The 22,170-nt window shown below is 41.7% G+C and overlaps 2 protein-coding genes across 8 annotated transcripts in view; one reads left to right on the forward strand and one right to left on the reverse strand.

Moving 5' to 3' along the window:
- Positions 1-22,170, forward strand: part of LOC112061835 (zinc finger protein 300) — a 44,645-nt gene that overhangs the window by 3,546 nt on the left and 18,929 nt on the right. Inside the window, exons 1-2 of one of the 3 annotated variants that reach the window (XM_055086847.1) lie at positions 1,237-1,263; positions 5,075-5,168. The gene's annotated coding sequence lies outside the window, so the exon portion shown is untranslated. Of the gene's footprint in view, positions 1-1,236; positions 1,264-4,853; positions 5,169-22,170 lie in introns of those variants that run through there. The other 2 variants (XM_055086846.1, XM_055086845.1) reach the window with 2 other exon arrangements.
- On the reverse strand, positions 885-18,216 carry LOC102984114 (zinc finger protein 300-like). 5 transcript variants are annotated; one of them, XM_028493454.2, is made up of 6 exons: positions 18,052-18,216; positions 15,970-16,014; positions 15,101-15,185; positions 14,714-14,809; positions 10,231-10,294; positions 885-1,148 (listed from the first exon to the last, which is right to left on the reverse strand). In XM_028493454.2, the coding sequence occupies exons 1-6, from the start codon at positions 18,058-18,060 to the stop codon at positions 1,088-1,090; spliced, it is 360 nt and encodes a 119-aa protein (XP_028349255.2). In that variant the 5' UTR covers positions 18,061-18,216; the 3' UTR covers positions 885-1,087. The 5 variants fall into 5 exon arrangements, with proteins under 5 accessions (XP_028349255.2, XP_054942825.1, XP_054942828.1 ...); XM_055086850.1 differs by having other exon boundaries at positions 15,101-15,227; XM_055086851.1 differs by lacking the exon at positions 885-1,148 and adding an exon at positions 7,905-8,826 and having other exon boundaries at positions 15,101-15,227.

The raw sequence follows: 22,170 nt of genomic DNA on the forward strand, positions 1-22,170 counted from the left end.
AAACTGGTCACTCGGGAGAGAAGGAGATGGAGGTCTGGGTCTTTCATCAAGGTTTGTCCTACCCCAAGGGGTTTTTCTGTTCTATCAGGTGAACAGAGGGTAAGACCCGGGCTTCAAATTGTTTCTAAAATCACTCTAATCCCAGACTCATGCACCCCTGCCGCCACATGCCTCCCCCTTCACATGTGCCTTCCATCTGCTAACCTAACAGAAATATATCACAGAAAACCTTTCCTGCTCATGTGTCTCACCTAGACACATCAACCCCCCTTTTGGACATCCCTCCTTCAGGGTGTTACTCAGACTTCATGCCATTCTTCATACCATCTTCTACAGGTGTATCATGCTTTAATCTTCATACACTTAGGCCTCCCCAATCCTGCCAACTCTCTTTTTCCATCATGTCCTGTGTATGGGGAGGTGTCAGGATGCTTCTCAAGTAATTTCTGTTAAAGGAAAAAGGAAGGGGCCCAGCACCCTCCTACCTTGCCTCTTTTGTTCCACTCTACAGGGCTGTCTTTGCAACTTCTAGAGAGTGATTCCATTTGTGGATTCTCTAGCATGTGGATCTAAAGTCAAGACTTTATATACCATTGATCCCATTTTTTTTTTTGCGGTACGCGGGCCTCTCACTGTTGTGGCCTCTCCCGTTGTAGAGCACAGGCTCCTGACGCGCAGGCTCAGCAGCCATGGCTCACGGGCCCAGCTGCTCCGCGGCATGTGGGATCTTCCTGGACGGGGGCACGAACCCGTGTCCCATGCATTGGCAGGCGGACTCTCAACCACTGCGCCACCAGGGAAGCCCTGATCCCATTATTTTAAGTAGTTTCTCTACTATTAACATATTACATTACTAGGGTATATTTGTTACAATAAATGAACCAATGGTGATACATCATTATTAACTGAAGTCCACACTTTATTCAGATTTCTTTAGTTTTTATCTGACATCCTTTTTCTGTTCCAGGATTCCACCTAGGATACTACATTATATTTAGCCATCATGTCTCCTTAGGCTCCTCTTGGCTGAAGCGGTTTCTCTGACTTTCCTTGTTTTCATAACCTCAACAGTTTTGAGAAGTACTGGTCAGGGATTTTGTGGAATGTCCCCCTGTTGAGATTTTCTTGATGTTTTTCTCATGCTTAGACTGCAAAGGGAGGAAGACCACAGAGGTAAAGCACCATTTCATCATATTATATCAAGGATTCATGCTATCAACATGACTTATCAGTGTTGATACTGACATTGGTCATCTGTCTAAGGTAGTGTTGGTCCATGTTTCTCCACTGTAAAGTTACTATTTCCCTATTTCTTTCCATACTATTCACTTTGGAAATCGCTAGGCATAGCATACACTTAAGGACTGAGAAGTTAGGCTCTCCATTTTTGAGTATCTATTGATCTTTAAACTATTTGTTATTTGTTATATTGCTCTAGGGTTTAGACAATCTGTATCATAATTTCCTTCAGATTAATACTAACTTAATTCCAGTGATATATAGAAAATTTGCTCCACTCTGCCCACTTTTGTGCAACTATTTTATATATATTTTGTCTATGTATGTTAAAACCCAACAATACAGTGTTATAATTGCTGCTTTATATAATTTTATGTCTTTTTGGTTGCGCCACGGGGCACGCAGGATCTTAGTTCTCCAGCCAGGGATCGAACCCATGCCCCCTATAGTGGAAGTGCCGAGTCTTAACCACTGGACCACCAGGGAAGTCCCTAATTTTATGTCTTTTGAAGAAACTAAGAGAAGAAAGGATACACACAAATAATCTTAAAAAAACCCCAAACATTTATCATTTCTGGTACAGCTCTTCCTGTGGTTTCAAGTTGCCATCTGATGTCACATCCTTACTCCCCTAGAACTTCTTTCTTTCTCCCTTCCTTTGCACTGTAAAATATATTATACCTCTATATGTTACAGGCCCAACATTTCAATCTTTAAAAACAGATTTATGGAGATATAGTTCACACACCACACAATTCACCCATTTAGAGTATACAATTCAATGGTTTCGATATATTTACAGACATGTGCAGCCATCTCCACAGTCAATATCAGAACATTTTCATCACCTCAGAAAGACATTTGATATCCTTTAGCCATAATCCCCTTATCTCCTCATCTCCTCCTCCAACCCTAAGCAACCACTAGTCTACTCTTTGTCTCTGTAGAATTGTCTGTTCTGGACAGTTCATATAAATTGAATCATGTGATATGTAGTCTTTTGTGACTGGCTTCATTTACCTAGCATGTTTTCAAGCTTCATCTATGTTGTATTGTGTATTTCATTCTGTTTTATGGCCGAATAATATTCCATTACATAGATATACCACATTTTGCTTATTCATTCATCAGTTGGTAGACATTTAGGTGGTTTATACCTTTTAGTTATTGTGAAGAGTAGTGCTTTGAGCATTTGTGTACAAGGTTTTGCATGAACATATGTTTTCATTCCTCTTGGGTATATATGTAGGAGTGGAGTTGCTGGGTCCCATGGTAACTCTATGTTTGGTCATTTGAGGAACTTGCAGAGTGTTTTCCAAAGTGGCTGCATCATTTTACATTCCCACCAGCAAAGCTGTGCATGTTGTCTACAAGAAAGTCACTTAAATATAAAGACACAGATTAAAAGATAATTCCTCCCTCCCATCCCTATGACATTGCTGTCATTCCTTTCACTTACCCATAGGCTGTAATCAACTAATATACTGCCATTATTATTTTGAACAAACTTATTATTTAGATCAATTGAGACTAAGGAAAGGGCTTCCCTGGTGGCGCAGTGGTTGAGAGTCCGCCTGCCGATGCAGGGGACACGGGTTCGTGCCCTGGTCCGGGAAGATCCCACATGCTGCGGAGAGGCTAAGCCCGTGAGCCATGGCCACTGAGCCTGCGCGTCCGGGGCCTGTGCTCCGCAACAGGAGAGGCCACAACAGTGAGACGCCCACGTACCAACTTGCAGAGTGTTTTCCAAAGTGGCTGCATCATTTTACATTCCCACCAGCAAAGCTGTGCATGTTGTCTACAAGAAAGTCACTTAAATATAAAGACACAGATTAAAAGATAATTCCTCCCTCCCATCCCTATGACATTGCTGTCATTCCTTTCACTTACCCATAGGCTGTAATCAACTAATATACTGCCATTATTATTTTGAACAAACTTATTATTTAGATCAATTGAGACTAAGGAAAGGGCTTCCCTGGTGGCGCAGTGGTTGAGAGTCCGCCTGCCGATGCAGGGGACACGGGTTCGTGCCCTGGTCCGGGAAGATCCCACATGCTGCGGAGAGGCTAAGCCCGTGAGCCATGGCCACTGAGCCTGCGCGTCCGGGGCCTGTGCTCCGCAACAGGAGAGGCCACAACAGTGAGAGGCCCACGTACCGCAAAAAAAAAAAAAAAAAAAAAAAAAACAAAGACTAAGGAAAATAAAAAATTGTATTTTGCCTGAATTTATTCCTTCTCCAACACTCTTCCTTCCCTATGGAGATCTTGAGTTTCTTTTCTTTTCTTTTTATAAATTTATTTATTTTTGGCTGTTTTGGGTCTTCATTGCTGCGCGCCGGCTTTCTCTAGTTGTGGCGAGCTGGGGCTACTCTTTGCTGCGGTGCCCGTGTATCTCATTGCGGTGGCTTCTCTTGTTGCGGAGCAAGGGCTCTAGGTGCGCGGGCTTCAGTAGTTGTGGCTCATGGGCTCTAGAGTGCAGGCTCAATAGTTGTGGCGCACGGGCTTAGTTGCTCTGCGGCATGTGAGATCTTCCCGGACCAGGGATCGGACCCGTGTCCCCTGCATTGGCAGGCGGATTCTTAACCACTGCGCCACGAGGGAAGTCCCGAGATCTTGAGTTTCTGACCTATATCATTTTCCTTCTTTCTGGGAAGATATTTTAACCTTTCTTGCAAGAAAGGTCTACTGGCAACAAGTCCCCTCAAATTTTGTTTGAGAGAGCATTTCTCCTTAAACTTTTGAAGGGTCCGGTATCTTTTTTTCTGACACCACTCCTGATGCCAAATGTGCAGGTTTTTTTTCTACACCAATTCTCCAACACCAATTTTATGTTTACCTGGCTAGCAGTTTGGCTGAGTTTTTTGTTTGCTGTAGATGTGAGAGGTAAAATTTCCTCCAGTGTCCTTATTTTTGTCTCCTGTGTTATCTTTAGTTTTCTCTAAACACTTCTGCTCAAATAGCATCTGAGCTTTGCAGTTATTTTAGCTGTAACCCACTGTTATTATACAGGTTGATTGATGTGATGGTCAGATGTGGAGGGAGGGGAGCATTCTATAATCCTATGATTAGGCGGCAGTCTTTTAGTGAGACTTTGATTTTAGGTTGTGACTTTTACAAGTGTTCTTAGCTTCTCCTGCCCCCCAGGTGAGACATGAAGGTTAAAGGGGGCCCGTGTTGGATATTTCTTTTCCTCCATGTCAAAGACTAGAGAGGGGAGGAGTGGAATATTTTCCTTCCCTCAAGTTAAAATAGTTTCTTTTGATGCAAGCCCCTTCTTAAAAATAGTTCTTCCCTTAGGCTCTGGTGAAAACAGTTTCTTTGGATGCAAGTCCTATCTTAAAAAGAACAGAATCCTCTGGGTATATTTCAAAACGGTTACTTTTCTGCTCCCTCTGTCAGAGGCAGGAAGGAACTTTTTTCTGATTGTTACCTGAAGAACTTGGGGGTGGTTCCTGGAGATGACTCATGAAAGTGTGGAGGTCCCCCTAAGACTGAACCCTGAGAGCTTTTAACTCTCAGTCTACTTCACACTGAGTCTCCAGCAATTCATCAATTACAATCTAAGTGTTCCTACCTATACTGGCTCCTCTGGGGAGCTTGTTCCTAGTAACCTCTCAGTATCTTCCTTTTTCTCTAGTTTTCAGGGAAGCAGTTTGTCCTGTAACCTAAATTTTCTACAGGAAGTGAGAAGAATTGTTGATTTCCAACTTGTTCAGATTTTTTTTCTTGTTGTGAAGATGATAGTGACAAATTCTAAGATTTTTCTGTCAGATAAGAAGCCAGAAGTCTGCTCAGTTCATTTTACTTCATTCTTTTTTTCTCTCTGTTCTCAGATCATATCATCTCTAATGATCTATTTTCAAATTCACTCATTCTTCTGCCAACTTAAATCTACGGTTGATCTCCTACAGTGAATCTTTATTTCAGGTATTGTACTTCTCAACTCCAGAATTCGTTTGGTTCTTTCAAATAATTTTATCTATTGACATTCTCTATTCATGGGCTACTTTCATGAACATAGTTTCCTTTAGCTTTTGAACATATTTATAATAGCTTTTTTTGGAGTGTTTGCCTTAAAAGTTTAACATTTGGGCCTCCTCAAAGGTAGTTTCTATTGCCACTGTTGTTCCTGTACAAGGGTTATACTATTCCATTTCTTTGCACCTCTCATAGTTTTTGAGATACTATATTGTAGGAACTTTGGGTTCTGATACATCCCCTTCAGGGCTTGTGAATTTGCTCCGTTTTGTTAGTTTTTTAAAGTAGCTTGCCTGGACTAATTTTGTGATGTCTATTTTCCTCCACCGTGTATAGTCTCTGATGTTACTGCTCAGTTCCCCCATCTCCCACCCCAAGCCTGGCTTCCTAGAAGTCATCCCTGGGTCCAAATTATTGTAATGTTCAGCCAGTGATTGGTCAGAGGTGTGCCTAAGTCCCTTGAGCCAGTAAAGCTTCCACTCTCTGCTAATGGATCTGTGTGTGACTTAGAGAATTCTTTCAAGTCTGGCCTATGTTCAGTTAGTGACTATACCTTTCAAGTGCCTGCTCCAGTTGGTTCTGAGTGTGAAACCTAGATGTGTGCACAGCCTTCCAGACAGGGATAACTATGATCTTCCAAGGCACTTTTTAAACTACTTCTCTGGTTCCCTCTGTTAAACTTTCGGGTGGCCTGCTATTTCATTTGTTGCTACTTATTTTATGGAATAGAATTCTAATTGCTTTCCACTAAGATCTCTGTTTTCAACAATGTCTGAAGTCAAGCATTCCTCCACACTGTGTACTAAATAAAGTCAGGTCCCTCTGTGGAGCTCTGGAGCTTCCAGTCCTCCCTCTTGCCTCTTTCCCTGGACAGATGTCTACACTATTACATTGGAGCTGAGGAAGCTTCTTGGTTTCTCCTCTTGGCATGGAAACTCCTCCCTGCAAGTGGGATTTGGGAGGAGAAATGGAAGCCCAAGGTCTTTTTGATTTACTCCTCCCAGTATGGAACCTCTGCTCTATAAATGGGAGTTGGGAAAATAGCCTGCTGTCCTTTCAGCTTTCACCCCCTGGCGTGGAACATTTGCCCTACAAACATAAAGCCTGGAGGGGGGTGGATCAGGGCCCCAGTATTCCTGGCCTACCTTGTCTGGGGTAGAGCTACTGTATAAGAAAGAGCTAGGTTGGGAATGGGAGCCCAAGTCTTCTCAGTTGGAGCTGACTAAAATTGAGCTCCTGTAACATGGAGCTGGGGTGGGCAGATGAGACACTTTGAAGATATCAGGCTTCAACAAGATCTTTCTTCTAAGTCACTTTATTTCACTGAAAGGTTTATGAGGTTGTCAATTCTCAAAACCTTTTAAATCGTTCTCAACTATTAGAAGTCTAGAAATAATTAAAAAAAAATTCTGTAGGGGGACTTCCCTGGTGGTGCAATGGTTAAGAATCCACCTGCCAATGCAGGGGACATGGATTCGAGCCCTGGTCCGGGAAGATCCCATATACCGCAGAGCAACTAAGCCCATGTACCACAACTACTGAGCCTGCACTCTAGAGCCCATGAGCGACAACTACTGAGCCCGTGTGCCACAACTACTGAAGCTCACATGCCTAGAGCCCGTGCTCCGCAACAAGAGAAGCCACCACAATGAGAAGCCTGCGCACCTCAACGAACAGTAGCCCCCGCTCGCCACAACTAGAGAAAGCCCGCGCGCAGCAATGAAGACCCAATGCAGCCAAAAATAAATAAACTAATTAATTTAAAAAAATTCTGTAGGGCCCCAAATTTCTGGACTATTTGCTTTTATTTTGGCTTGTCAATCACTAATTTTTCCTGAGTTTATCTCTTTCTTGTAAAAGCTTGCCAAATGCAGCTAATATCAGTGAGAAGATATTACTAACACTGTCCTCTGATATCTTCTAGAGCTGTTAACACAGTAGGTGTATGTAGAGGAGACAATTTTACCTATTGTTTTGCCAGTTTGTCATCATCTTTTCAGCCTTTGACATGTTTTCTCACTGCCCAAGTGCTAGGCCAATGTCACATATTTTATTTTCTGTTACACAGGCAATACACTTCTAGGACCAATCCCTAAATCAGTGACTTAATATAGGGGCAATGTAGGGCAATGGTTCCAGGCTCATATCCTTGTGAGAATGAAACAGAATGATGCATGTGACACCCCCTCCCCCAAGTCCTTTCTATCTCCCTCTATCACAGCCCTGATTACAGTGAATCGTTTCCCTGTCTATCTTTCTAATTAGAATGAAAGTTCCAATTGTACCCCTGAAAAACATAAAAATAGCTAACATCCTATGAATACCATACATATACTATCTTGTATAATCTTTGCAATAACCCAACAAATTAGGGCATTGTTATCTCTAATTCATAGAAGAGAAAATAAGGCTCAAAGTAGATCTAGAATCTAGAATCTGGCTGCCTGCAGAATGAGAGCTCTTACACCACCTCTTGTATGTTTTTCACCTGTGTACATAATTCTCTGTTAAAACTCACTTTAGGAAAAAATGAGGTTGCATTTAAAATTAATAAATAAGGGAGTTGATTTCTAATGCCATGGATGTTTACATGGAAATTTACAGGGTATCTACCCCTCACCATTGAATGGATTTTATTTTTTTAAATGAATAATTCTCTCTGAAAGAAGTCCCTATATTTCTGAACTGTAAAATCCTAATGAAAATTATTTCTTACTATTCTACCACAGGTGAATTAGGAAATGCCATATAGGTAGAAATGGTGCATAGTACAACAAGCCTCCAATCATATTGTTAGATTGTGTAGTATTTATAGTTTGTATACTCAAACTTATGAAGTAATCCAGTGAAAATGAATAATAGTATGTATATTAATTTGCTAGGGCTGCCAAAAAAACATGCCACAGACTGGCTGGCTTAAAAACCAGAAATCTATTTTCTCACAGTTACGGAGGTTAGAAGTCCAAGATCAAGGGGCAGGCAGGGTTGGGTTCCTCTGAGGCCACCCTCCTGCTGTCTCTTCACATGGCCTTTCCTCTCTGTATCTGTATCCCTGGTATCCTAATCCCTTCTTATAAGGACACCAGTCAGACTGATTAGGGCCCACCTAATGTCCTCATTTTAACTTAATTACTCTTTGAAGGCCCCATCTCCAAATACAGTCACATTATGAGACACTGGGGGTTAGGGCTTCAACATATGGATCTGGGGGTACAGTAACAGTATATAAAAAGGGAGTAATTTAGTCACCAAAAACAACTATTTAAATTGTAGTGAGTGTTGTAAGAGGCCATGGCTATTTTCTTTTGCTCACTCTTATATGATATCTATCTCATATATACTTTATGTAAATAACAATACATTTACATACTCTTATCACTGATCAAGAAGTAGCAGGAGTCTTTTATATATGCCAACAAACAACAGGAAAAAAGTTTATTTTATACTTTAGAATTCTTATTTAGGATGCCCTATGTTTTGTTACAAATCATACTTTGTTAAAAGAAAAAAAATAGGGAATTCCCTGGTGGTCCAGTGGTTAGGACTCTGTACTTTCACTGCCATGGCCTGGGTTCAATCTCTGGTTGGGGAACGAAGATCCTGCAAGCTGTGCAGCACAACCAAAAAATTAAAAAAAATTAAAAATAAATAATTAAAAAAAGAAAAAATAGTATTATTTAATGTGGAAAATAATTAGTAATGGAATTCTATGTATATAATATTTTATATTCGTAATTGTTAGCTTCACGTAAGCAATTCCAATACCTATATGATTTACGTTATGTGGTGCATAATGTAATGTAGAACAGTTTGGAATATAATGCTTTCATATTGACTGTCCATATATGATTTTCTAATTTTGTTTTGACTAGCCCACTTATTAATATTTCAAAAGTCTTTGTAGTCCACAGTTAAGTATTTATCCTTTACCAAGGAGGTGTACTTTCTGTAATATCTTCTAGAAATACTTTGGCATCACATCTGAAATATGATTTCTACAGAAACATAGCTACATACTTTTCTAAATTTGTTGAATTAATAGGCTTCTTCTTACGACTTCTTGATACATAATAAGGTTTGCTTTCTAATGAAGGCTTTCTGTCACTGTAATTTTTAGTTGAAGATATTCCCACATTAGTTTCTCTTTTAAGAAACTTTTTCTTTATGAGTCCTCTTATGGCGACAGAGGGCTGAGCTATGTCTGAAGGCTTTCCCACATTGATTGCATTCATAGGGTTTTTCTCCTGTGTGAGTTCTGTGATGTATAATGAGGTCAGACTTCTCAGAAAAGGCTTTTTTACACTCATTACATTCATAAGGTTTCTCCCCAGTACGGATTTTCTTATGTCTAATAAGGCAGGACACTTCACTGAAAGCTCTCTCACACCTGGTACACACATAAGGTTTCTCTCCTGTGTGTATTCTCCGATGTACAAAGAGGTATGACTTCATGCTGAAGGCTCTCCCACATTCATCACACACGTAGGGTCTCTCCCCAGTATGAGTTCTCTGGTGAATACTGAGGTGTGATTTTTGGAAAAAGGCTTTCCCACACTCATTACACTCATAGGGTTTCTCCCCAGTGTGAATTCTCTGATGTTCAATGAGGTGTGACTTATGGGAGAAGGCTTTTCTACATTCAGTACACTCATAAGGTTTCTCTAGAATATGGATTCTCAGATGTATAACGAGATTTGATTTCTTGCTGAAGCCTTTCCCACACTCAGTACATACAAAGGGCTTTTCTCCTGTATGAGTTCTCTTATGTATAATGAGGTCTGACTTCTGCAAGAAGGCTTTTCCACATTCACTACATTCATTCTTTCTTGCATATCTTCTGTTACCACTAAATAAGTCTAAATAGTTAAAACTTCTACCATACGAGTCATGTCTTTGGAGTCTTTGTTTTGAAGAAACAAAGGCTGTGCTCAGATGACATCTATTTTCAAGTGCATTACAATTGTTACCCTTTTCCTCCATCACAGTTTTCTGGTCTATGAATGCAACATGCCTGAAAAGTGTTCCTTGGTTCTCTTGGTGCCTCTCCATGTGGTCATCAACTTGCCAGACTTTTTCTAGAAGGAAGCATAATAAACTATATGTCGGTGAATATTTCTGCTAATGTATTATGACTCATAGCTTTTTGCCCTATTGTGAGATTGAATCTTTACTTGCAGACCCAGTATCCATATCTAAAAGAAATACCAATGCTAAATGGAATCTACACCCCTGAGCTTAGCAGGAAAGCCACAACTTTTCACAAAACTGTAGTAGTAGTAAAAGAACTAGATAATATGACAATGAACATAAATATATTTGACTATATGCAAACAAGACTTTGTAAACTGGGGAGAAAAATGGAAATAATGCCAAGAAGTCGTAAAAAGGAACAAAGAAGAACAGCTGCTACAGGGTCAATGGGAAGAGCCCATCTAGGAGAAATAAAAGTGACTAGAGTAAAATGGTGATTAGAGGAAATAAAGGAAGGACTGGATGAGGAACAGAGAGATTTGAGCTAGTGTCTCATCAACTCATTGTTGGATTGCTGTAGTTTAATCTTCACTTGTCTCTTTGCTTCCAGTGTCTTTGAGCTCTTGTCTATTCATCCAGCAGCATGAAACTGATTTTATAAAACCATCAATTCTACTTGTAAACAGGAACACTTTTGTAGCCAGTATAATGGTAATTCATTCTTGTATAGGTGTGAGGGCGCAGGAATTCCTATGTCCAGTAAGAGGAAAATATGCCATAGGATAAGACAAGCTTGCCTCAGGATTAGAGTCACTGCTAAATTCTGATTACTGAGTGTATCATATTATTCTATAATAGTTCATAGATACTGAATCAATCCTGACTTTTAAATGCTCTCTACCACAGATGGAAAATGAATTGTCGTTAAGCACATGGGCTCTGAATCCAGATTACAATCTTAGTTTCATCACTAATTAGATGTGTGGCACAGGTCAAGTTAATCTCTTTGGGCCTCAATTTCCCCTTCTATAAAAAAGGATAATAATAGCACCTATCTTACAGGGTTTTGTGAGGATTAAACGAGTCAATAGCTTTAAGTTCTCAGAATACTGCCTAGCATTGTAATGTTTCACTAGTTAGATATTATTATATTTATTATTACTGATCCTCAGACAACTATGTGCTTGCCACTTTCTGCTTCATATCATGTTTTCCAAGCATCTGGATTCTATTAATGTAATTTAGGCAGTAGATTTCTCACCCTGTATCTAAATTCCTATCAATCTTCATTTTCATCTATTGATATTTTATAAACTTCTGACAGTACCTGACTACTGTTACACTTATGCTACCTATATCCAGAGCAATAAAGGCACTCCTTGGCTCAGAATTTGACAATCCTACCAAGCTTCCTGGCCCAGTTCCCAACATGTAAGTCATCACTCTTTAAAGAAAGTGAGTAAATTTCTATTCTATATCTACCACTGGAACCCCAGAGGCTTCAACACATAACTTTTATCCCAGTGATACTGTGATTTATAATAAGAAATATATATTTCATCTTTGTCCCTGTTTCTGGCACAGAGCTCCAAAAACCCTTGTAATTTCCTAAGTGATGAGAGTCATAAAGGTGTCTTTTGTTATGTTAATAAGTGACTTATGGGAAGCATCTAAGGATGGGGGCTGGTTGCCAGTGGAGCCAACCATGTGATTAGAGGGCTGGAACTTTCAGTTCCATGCCTCAACTTCCAGAGAGGGGAGAGGGGCTGGAGGCTGAAGTACTCACCAGTGGCCAATGATTTAATCAATCATGCCTATGTAATGGAGCCTCCATAAAAACCCTAAAGGAGGGGGTTCAGAAAGTTCACAGGTTGGGGAACCAGAGTGCTTTCATGTACCACCATGCTGGGCCCCAAACTCCATGAGGCCAGAAGTTGCTTGAGTTTGAACTTCTGGCCTCCATACCTGTAAGACAATTAATTTCTGTTGTTTCAAGCCTAGTTTGTGGTAATTTTTAAATTGCAGCCCTAGGAAATTAATGCAATTTAAAAAAAAAAGACACTATGACAACGCAAGGGTGATGGTGGGAAGGCTAGAATGCTAGAGAAGTGAAGATCAAAAACTCTAGGTCCAACCCCAGTGACTCTTTAGCAGAGATAGAAAAATCCATCTTAAAATTCACATGGAATCTCAAGGGACTCCGAGTAGTCAAACACTCCAAAAAAAGAACAAAGTTGGGTAACTAACACTTCCTGATTTTAAAACATACTACAAAGCCACAGTGATTAAGACAGTGTGGTAATGACATAAAGACAGATAGATAGACCAAAGGAATAGAATAGAGAGCCCAGAAATAAACCCTCATGTATACGGTTAAATGATTTTCTACAAGAGTACCAAGATCATTCAATGGAGAAAGGACAGTCTTTTCAATAAATGGTGCTAGGAAAACTGGATACCTACATGCAAAAGAATGAAGCCGTATCCTTACCTTATGCCATATACAAAAATTAACTGAAAATGGATCAAAGACTTAAAGAGCTAAAATGATAAAACACTTATTTGGGACTTTCCTGGTGGTTCAGTAGTTAAGACTCTGCACTTCCACTGCAGGGGGTGCAGGTTCGATCCCTGATTGGGGAACTAATTTCCCACTTGACCGCAGTGTGGCCAAAAAAAAAAAAAAGATAAACTACTTAGATGAAAATACAGAAAAAAGCCTCATGGAGTTGGATTTGGCAATGATTTCTTGGATATAACACCAAAAGCATAGGCAACAAAAGAAAAAATAGGTAAACTGGATTTCATCAAAATTAAAACCTTTTGTGTGTCAAAGGACACTATTAAGGGAAATTGCTGGATCATGTGGTAATTCTATATTCTCTATTTACATTTTTAAGGAATTCCCATAATATTTTCCACAGCTACTGCACAATTTTATATTCCCACAGAATGTGAGAAAATACTTGCAAATCATATATTTTGTAAAGGATTAATATCCAGAATATATAAAGAAACAACCCATTTTAAAATAGGCAAAGAGGGGCTTCCCTGGTGGCACAGTGGTTAAGAATCCACCTGCCAGTGCAGGGGACACGGGTTCGAGCCCTGGTCCAGGAAGATCCCACATACCACGGAGCAACTAAGCCCGTGTACCACAAGTACTGAGCCTGCGCTCTAGAGCCCGCAAGCCACAACTACTGAAGGCCGTACACCTAGAGCCTGTGCTCCGCAACAAGAGAAGCCATCGCAATGAGAAGCCCATGCACCGCAAGGAAGAGTAGCCCCCGCTCACCACAACTAAAGAAAACCTGTGCATCAACAAAGACCCAGCACAGCCAAAAATAAAATAAAATAAATACATTAAAATAAAATAAAATAGGGAAAGAACTTGAATAGATACTTCTTCAAAGAAGATATACAAATGGCCAATAAGCACATGAAAAGATGCTCAACATCACTAATCACTACGGAAATGCAAATCAAAACCATAATGAGATACCACTTCATACCAATTAGGATGACTATTTATATAAAAAAAGTAGAAAATAACAAGTGTTGGTGAGGATGTGGAGAAATTGTGCATTGTGGTGGGAATGTAAAATTGTGCAGTAGCTGTGGAAAATATGGGAATTCCTTAAAAATGTAAATAGAAAATTATCACATGATCCAGAAATTTCCCTTCTAAGTATATACCTGAAAGAACTGAAAGCAGGGACTCAAACAGATATTTGTACACCAATGCTCATAGAAGCAATGTTCACAACAACTAAAAGGTAACAACTCAAATGTTCACTGGTAGATGAATGGATAAATAAAATGTGGTATATACTACAATGGAATATTATTCAGCCATAAAAAGGAATGACACTCTGACACATGCTACAATATAGATGAACTCTGAGATATGATCTAAGTGAAATAAATCAGACACAAGAGGACAAATATTCTAAGATTCCACTTATATGAGGTATCTAGAATAGTCAAATTCATAGCTATAGAAAGTAGACTAGTGGGTACCAGTGGCTGGGGGAAGGTGGAACAGAGAGTTATTGTTTAATGGTTTCAGTTTGTGATGATGAAAGAGTTCTAGAGATGGATGGTGGTAATGGTCTCACAACAATGTGAATGTACTTAATACCACTAAACTGTACACTTAAAAATGGTTAAAATGGTAAATTTTATGTTGTCTATATTTTGCCACAATTTTTAAAAAGAGAAAAATATCTTCTCAAGGTCCTAAATGAAGTTGATAGGGATCACAGGCAGAATACACCTGAAGGAGAAAATGTAACTCTCTAACAGCCATGCAAAAACAAACACATTAATATGTGAAGGTGGTATACAGAAATGGTGTTCAGGTAGATATGAAACTTATATTAACTGTCTCCAGTTATTTCCAAAGGTCCGAGGCCTTTAAGAAGAGAATCTGAAGCATATTTCTCAAAGATGCCAGGCCTCATTAACCAACTGTGAACTTCATTTCATTCACTTCCATCCACACAACTCTTCACCTAACTCACCTGGGTATCTCCAACTTGAGATTTCTCTCTCCACCATCCATGGTTCTTCTCCTTGTTCCAATTTGTAGATCACAGCAGGCTTGGTGGTTTTATATCCTGTCAATGAGAAATGATAAGGGATTTGGACCTAGCTACTTGGGCTTCAGGTCCTTTGAACTCTCAGCTTCATCAGGGACTGCCTGATTAAGGTGCTTACTTGTACCTTAAAAAGAGGTTTTTTAAACAAACGTGTAGCCATATCTCCCCAAAGATTGTCAGTTGTCATCAACTGAGACTCAGAGCCACACTAGTAAAAGTATTTCAGAGGGCTGGCAATTTGGAGCAACTGAGAAAGGAAAAGCAGTCAACCAGGCGCATACCAATCAACACCGGGGAAATGGTCCTCACCCACTGAGATGAGGTTGATATAGTTCTCCAGCATCACGTCCCAGTACAGATCCCTCTGGGGAGGGTCCAGATACTGCCACTCCTCCTGGGTGAAATCGACAGCCACGTCCTTGAATGTTACTGGTGTCTGTAACAACACATTCCTATTCCAACTAAAATGATCTATAATGCGTAAAATGGAAAAAAATGCATGGCTACTTGTTTCTAACCATGTTCATTAGTTGACAATGCTTCCCAAAATTTAGTCCCACTTCTTTTTTGGGGATATTACACTAAATTGGTCTTATTCTGTTTCTCCAGCACTGTGCTTTGATGCCTGTTTGTCTAGATTTATGTTCTATTTTGTGCATGACACAGAATTCATATTTGAAATACTTTATACTTGTGAAATAATTACCCATTAGGTCATTCATTTAATAATAAGTCATTAAACAAATATTTACTGAGTACCCATTACATGTCCAGAACTGACTGTCCTAAATGCAGAGGATCAAATATTGGAAGCTGATCCAATTTGCCAATATGTCAAGCCATAGAAAAAATGCTTACTCAGTGTCAAAAGTTATACAATGAGAAGGCACTGTTCAAACCGCTCTTGATAAGCTTTTTAACGAAGAATAAAACACTTTCTCAATGTTTCAAATTACAGTGTACTAAATATTTGTTTTTATTATTTTTCATTTCCCTATACTTGTCTAACCAAGAGAGGATTCAATGTTTTGACAAAAAGGTTTAAGGTCACACAGAATAATTGTAACCAATGGGGAAAATCTCATTGATTATTAAGATTGCTTTGAACTATTTCAGCTCATGTGGTCATTTTTACAATCCTGTACTACTGTTCCTGTATAGCAAAACAAACTAACCACCTGGGACTTGGTCGTTTTCTGTAACCCTTGGGTGAAGGCAGAGATCTATGAAGACAGAGACAGGTTTAAGAGAATGAGCCATGTGAGACCAGGTATGACTTGAAGATTCCAGAATCACTGGTGTAATAAACCCTGACACAGGTGACCATAACAACCCATACACAGCTGCCTCAACAGTTGGATTGAAGAAGCCACTGTGGGAGAACTTCCCCTGGGTCCTCCAGAATTGATTGAGAGAAAACCACAGATTTGCACTAAGATTTAGCTACAAGGATAACTGTTGTAGCACTTTTTAACATACTTAAAGTTGGAACAAATTAAAGAACTGATTAGTCAAATAGATATATACCCCCCAAGTAAATTTGTAATCATCAAAAATGATGTCAGAAATTTATCAAAATGTAAGTGGTAGTTGATGTACACCCTTCTCTGACCCTCTAGTCATGCATTCTGTGGACTCCAACCAGGGCTGTAGGACTACAGATAGGCTACAGTTTGAAAGTAGGATGCACCAGTATTGGGTTCTCAGTGGGACCAAGGATCTAGGCAAACACATCTATAGACTTGGAAATGTAGTCTCCACATGGTGAGATTCATTCAACAGTCTGTCTGGAATCTGCCCCAGGGGAACTGAGGTGCAGGTCCCTGTGGTTTAAGCTGAGGAGGAGCAGAGTTCAGTCAAATGCTGTGTTTTAGGCTGGGAGACATGTTGTAAAAAGTAGGAGAGTTGGAAACAAATATCTGGGCTTGAATTTACATGCTGGCTATTTGACCTTGAGCAAGTCACTTCACCTTCCTGAGCCTCAGTAAAAGTGGAAATAATACCTGTGTTGTACCAGTGACCTTACCCGCCCACCCCTTTTTAAATTAAGCTAACAAATATATTTTACAAAACAACCTAATGTTAACGTAGGGGTGTGTGTGTGTGCACACTCACGTCCATGCTAGCTGTTCCCTCTGACCAGCACACACTTCCACTATTTCATCAAGACTTTTGTCAAATACCAAGGAGGGCTCCCTGTCTACCTAAGTTAAAATTAACCCTTCTCCCATTTCCCTTACCCTGATCTACTTTTTCTTTGTGTATAACACATCACCTTCTAGTATACTACATAATTTACTGATTTATTATGCTTATTGTTTATTGACTATCTCTACTTAACTAAAACTAAAATTTCATAAAGGCAGGGATTTTTGTCTGAATAGTCAATAGCCGGCACCAGGAACAGTGTTTGGCTCATAGATGCTCAAAAAAATAGTTATTGAAAAAAAATACATATGTAGCTATAGTAAGTTTCATAAAACAATGCTTATCACATGGGATACATGTGATATTTTACAGTATTTTATTTTTTAAAATGTTCACATACAAGAGTACATACTATAGGATTCCATTTATATGATGTTCTAGAAAGGCAAAATTAACCTGTAGAAAGTGGAAAACTGGTTGTTTCTCAGCATCCGGGGGGAATGATTGACTGGGAAGGTTCAGAACTTTCTGGGGGATTAAAATGTTCTGTACTTTGATGGCGTGGCGGTTAAATGGGTGTATACAACAATTTTTACATTTTTATCCTCTGTAAGTTGCGTGCAAATTATTCTACGTAGATTATAACCCAACTTTTAAAAAGCACTGGCAAATAAAAATACTAGGCTTTACTAACTGAACAGATTTCATCACCCATACTCACGACCGTACTGGGTTTCAACCCAGTTTGAAAAACTGACTTACAGGGTTGCTGTGGGGTTAAAGCTAGACACCTTTGGAAAAGCAGGTAGCATTCCACCGGCAACAATTCAGACCTTCAGTAAAGCTTGGTTCTCTTTCCATACCCCGGAGAGCGCTCTGGGCGTTAACCACTTGTGCGCTCCGGCCACCGGTGGTTGCGCTCCGGGTCGCCACACCTGCAGAGCCCCTGAATCGCCCGATCCCCGACCCGCAAGAACGCAGTCCCGGGAGCCCGCCCACCCGGGGCTCACAGACTCGGGCTGGGAAGGGTCACTGTAGCTTTTGACACACGCCGGTCCACGCCTCTACCCCGAAGTCCGGGTGAGCCCTATTATTCCCCACCACCCTCATACCCGCGCCATCTTCCTCTGCACGGCGCACCTCCAGCCCCGACCAAGGCCAGCCAGGTGAGGGGCTTAACCTCTCGGGCCTCACCCCCGCGCGGGGTCACCACCGTGAGGTCTTGGAGGGCACACACGCGCAGAAGAAGCCGCCTCGCGCGGGGATGGCTGGAGCGTGTTCCCTCCGACTACAAACTACATCTCCCAGAATGCCCGCGCTGAGGTGCCGCACATGCGCAGCGAGAGGCCAGGCGCGCGTGAGGTGTGGTCCCGGCGCGTTCCACCTGATTCCAGCACTGCGTTTCCCGCCCCGGTCCCCAACCCCCTTACCGGCAAAAGGTCCACTGGGGGATGACGCACAGGCGCACTGTGCCAGGAATCTTGCGGTGGCGTCCGTACCTACTCCGTTTTAAGAACTCTCCCGGCAGGATCGGCTTTCACTAGAAATTTGAGGACTTAACTCTGGAATTTGAGTTTGAGCACAAGGCTTTTCGTGGTGGGCCTGTGAGTATGAAGTTACGACAAAAGGGGAAATACATCTTACAGATTTCATTAAAATGCCTGCAAATTGAAGCTAACAGTGAAGTTAGTACTGACTGAGTGGGATAATTCCGAAGAACACAAACAAATTTATATTGATTACACAAATATGATGACCAATAGCTAACTCGTCTGGGTAATATTTAAAGAGAAAAATTTGAAAAAGCTTGGAGACAGATTTCCTCCTCACGGGAGTTCAATATTAAGAAGGTGTGTTCCCGACCCTTTGGAGTCGGGCCCCAAGAAGGGTCTACTTAAGAAGCATCAGAGAGCTTTATTCTGTGGTCAAAGAATGGAGAGGTGCAAACTGGTGCTGTAGAGCGCATGTTCTCCTGGAAAGACCATTAGCGGGTCTACTTTATAGGGTTCTTGTCGGTGGCGGGCGGGTTGGAGATCTCCCGGGTGAGGGGCAGGCGTGTTGCTCACGCATCTCAGACTGAAGTGCCGGGTATAGCGCCTGCACACGACCTGCTGCTGCCACCGCCATCTTGAATTGAATGTCCTGCGCAGGCTTCCGCTCACCTCAGGCCAAGTTGGGGTGTCCAGCACAGCGCTTCTGCTCTGGGAGCTCTAATGCGGTGGGTTAGGTGCAAGGCCAGTGAAACTAGACTAAGCACAAAAGAAGAGGTTAGACCTTATCACTTAAGATTCCATTTTATTTTTCCCAGGGACCCTAGTGGCCTTTGGCAAAGTGGCAAATCCCCCCTCTTTCTTTTGACCTGCCCCTCATTCTTGACGGGTGCTGAGGAGCGAGCGTCTGTCTTCTGCAACTGCTTTCTGCCGAGTTTGGGTGTTGTCATAACCCCAGGTGGAGGAGCACAACTTCTCCCCTGCTGCCTTGAGATATGTTTGATTGTTGACTGGCCTCAGCCCTGACATCGTATCCCTGAGCGACCACCATTTGAAGTTTAATAGATTCTAATCTTTTGGAGACAAAGGACACCAGACAATTTAAACTACATGGCCCAAATATCAGCAAGAGGACAATGGTTCTTAAGGGGCCCAGGAAACGTAGAAACCAAGGATGCTGGGGAGGGCTTGTTTTACCCTGCTCCAAAATTTGCTCGGCCAGATTAGGCTGGCTGGCTTCTGTTAGCCAAGTTGGTTTTTCTAGTAGCCTGTCTACACTTTCTTCAATCAGGCCACTTGCACTGATGTAAAAGCAACATGTTGTATTGACGTGCACAGACCCCCTCCCTGGTCAGCCAACAGATAAATCTAGGGCAATCCAGTTATCCTAAAATCCCTATTGCTTGGCATATACAATTACTTTTGCCTTTTTTCGGAAAAGGAGTTTTAGGTTGGAGAGAGGTTCACAAGAGTAGTGTGGAGCGGGGGTGGGGTGGGGGATGGTGTCTCTTGTCTTGGATTATTTCTCCAGAGGTTGGGGCTCAGGAGCCCTGCCCTCTTCATTGGAGTGTGATGTACCCACGGAGTGATCCCCTGCAACTTCAGGGCAGAATGGGTGGTTAGGATCACTAAGTGTGGTCCATTCCACTTAAGAGTGAGCTGATCTCATGGGCTGCCTGTTTTCCATGTTTTTAGGTACACCCACTCTCCTGGCTGGAAGGGATGTAGGGCCAGATCAGTGTGTGCAGGCCGCTTGTGGTTACCATATTCTGTGAGAGCTTTCATGGTTTCTCCTACCTGGAGAGCTTGAGTTGTTTCATTCCAAGGGGGTTAAGGTGTCCCTTCTTGGGCTTGGGGAATGGATCTACCATTCATGAGTTCAGATGCATTTAAGTTTAACTTATCCCCGCCGGGGACTAACCACATGTAGAGCAGAGCAGTCACAAGAACCTTAATCCAGTTTTCTTGACAGGCTGAGTGTAAGGTCCATTTTATGCCCAGGGCACTCAGTATCCCCTTCGTCACTTGAGACACAAATGCTAGATCATTATCATTTTGTAGGGATCCTGGGAGCTCAAACCTGGGAATTATTTCTTTTAGTAATGCCTTAGTCACTTCAGCCACCCTTTCAGTTCTAGTGGGGAATGCTTATATCTGAAATTGTCCGGTTCTCTCAGTGTGACAGTGAAATTTATCTGCCAGTGTTCTCCAGGGTCTGTCCCTCTGGTTTGAATGGGTCTTATCTGGGGGCCTCTGGGGGCTCTGGTGTTGGGGTTATTTATTGCACCAATGGGTCAGGTTTCAACTACCCAACCGATTATGTTTTTCATGCTTGGGGTCACCATGATCTCAACCAGGTAATTATCTAGGACTTCCCTCCCGTAGTGAGATCCTTAATGGTCCTCCCTGATGGCTTGGCAAGCTACAGTTTGGGGCATTAGCTAGCCACCCATGACTCCCCAAATCCCTATTGAAGCCCCGTTTTGGGGTTTTGTCTAATATTTCTTTTGTGTAGATTGGGGAATAATTGGATGGATCTGACCTTCAAAGTATGAAGGGTAGTTGCCAAGTTACTGGTTCTAGGGCCACCTTTTTGGCAGTTGCATCCACCGTGTTGTTTCCCATTATCCTCTGCATCCTCTTTTTGGTGACCCTAGCAATGAATCATTGCCACCTTTTTTGGAATCTGTACTGCTTCTGAGAGTTTCAGTATGCTTAAGCCATGTACCACCTGTTTATTCTCTGCAGTAAGCATAACTCTTTCCCTCCAAATATCCCTGTGTCTGTGTAGGGTGGCATATGCATACCAGGAATCTGTGTGAATATTTAAGGGCTTCCCTGTCCTGAGCTCTAAGGCTTGGGTGAGGGCCCTCAGTTTCACCTTTTGGGCTGAAGTCCCTGGGGGTAGGCCTGTTCATTCTATGACTTGGGTCTGGGAGGTTATTGCATATCCCACTAGGCTTTTTCCCTCCCTCATAAACTACTCCTCTTCAGCGTTTGGGAGAGGCTTGATTCCTAGGTCGGTGTAACTGGGATAGACTGTGTCTATTGTTTGTATACACTCATGTTCTAAGGGCCCTGTTTCTGTAGGTAGTAAGATGGCAGGATTTAATGTACTACAGGTTTGACAGGTTTTTTGTTTTGTCTTGTTTTGTTTTTTGGCTGCGCCGCACCCCAGTGAAAGTGCTGACTCCTAACCACTGGACTACCAGGGAATTCCCAGTGTACGACAGGTTTTCATAGTAACCACTAAGGTGTCCAAAAGTGTAGCCTGGACTTGAATTGACCTGGGGGATAGCATTCTGTTCCCTTAGAGCTTACTAATGCTTGAAACTGGTGTGGAGTTCAGATGGTGATTGGCTGTCCGAACATTAACTTCTCAACCTCCTTTAGCAGGGTTGCAGTAGCTACTACTGCCTGTAGGCAAGGAGATCATCCCTTAGCAGTTTGATCTAATTGTTTAGATCTGTCCAGGGAAGTTTGTGCTCAGCCATTAACATTACCATCTTGTGCCCCCTGTCTAGGGGAATGCCAGTCTCCAGTTTGTCTCCCATTAGGTGGATAGTAACTCCCAATTTATGTAAGATATCCCTTCCTATCAGGGATATAGGACATTTGGGAATGTGTAGGAAGGAATGGGTGATGTGTTTGTCCAATTTGCTTTTTTTTTTTTTTTTGCGGTACGCGGGCCTCTCACTGTTGCGGCCTCTCCCGTTGCGGAGCACAGGCTCCGGACGCGCA

This window comes from Physeter macrocephalus, chromosome 8 (assembly GCF_002837175.3).
Source record: "Physeter macrocephalus isolate SW-GA chromosome 8, ASM283717v5, whole genome shotgun sequence".
NCBI classification, from domain to species: Eukaryota; Metazoa; Chordata; class Mammalia; order Artiodactyla; family Physeteridae; genus Physeter; species Physeter macrocephalus.

What these genes read in the sequence shown, in the direction of transcription:
- LOC102984114 (XM_055086850.1), bottom strand. An exon ending in AGAAAACGACCAAGTCCCAG is followed by an intron (nt 15,228 to 15,969) that starts GTGGTTAGTTTG and finishes GTGTTGTTACAG; the next exon opens with ACACCAGTAACATTCAAGGA. An exon ending in AACCAAGGAACACTTTTCAG is followed by an intron (nt 1,149 to 10,230) that starts GCATGTTGCATT and finishes CTCCCTTTGCAG; the next exon opens with TCTAAGCATGAGAAAAACAT.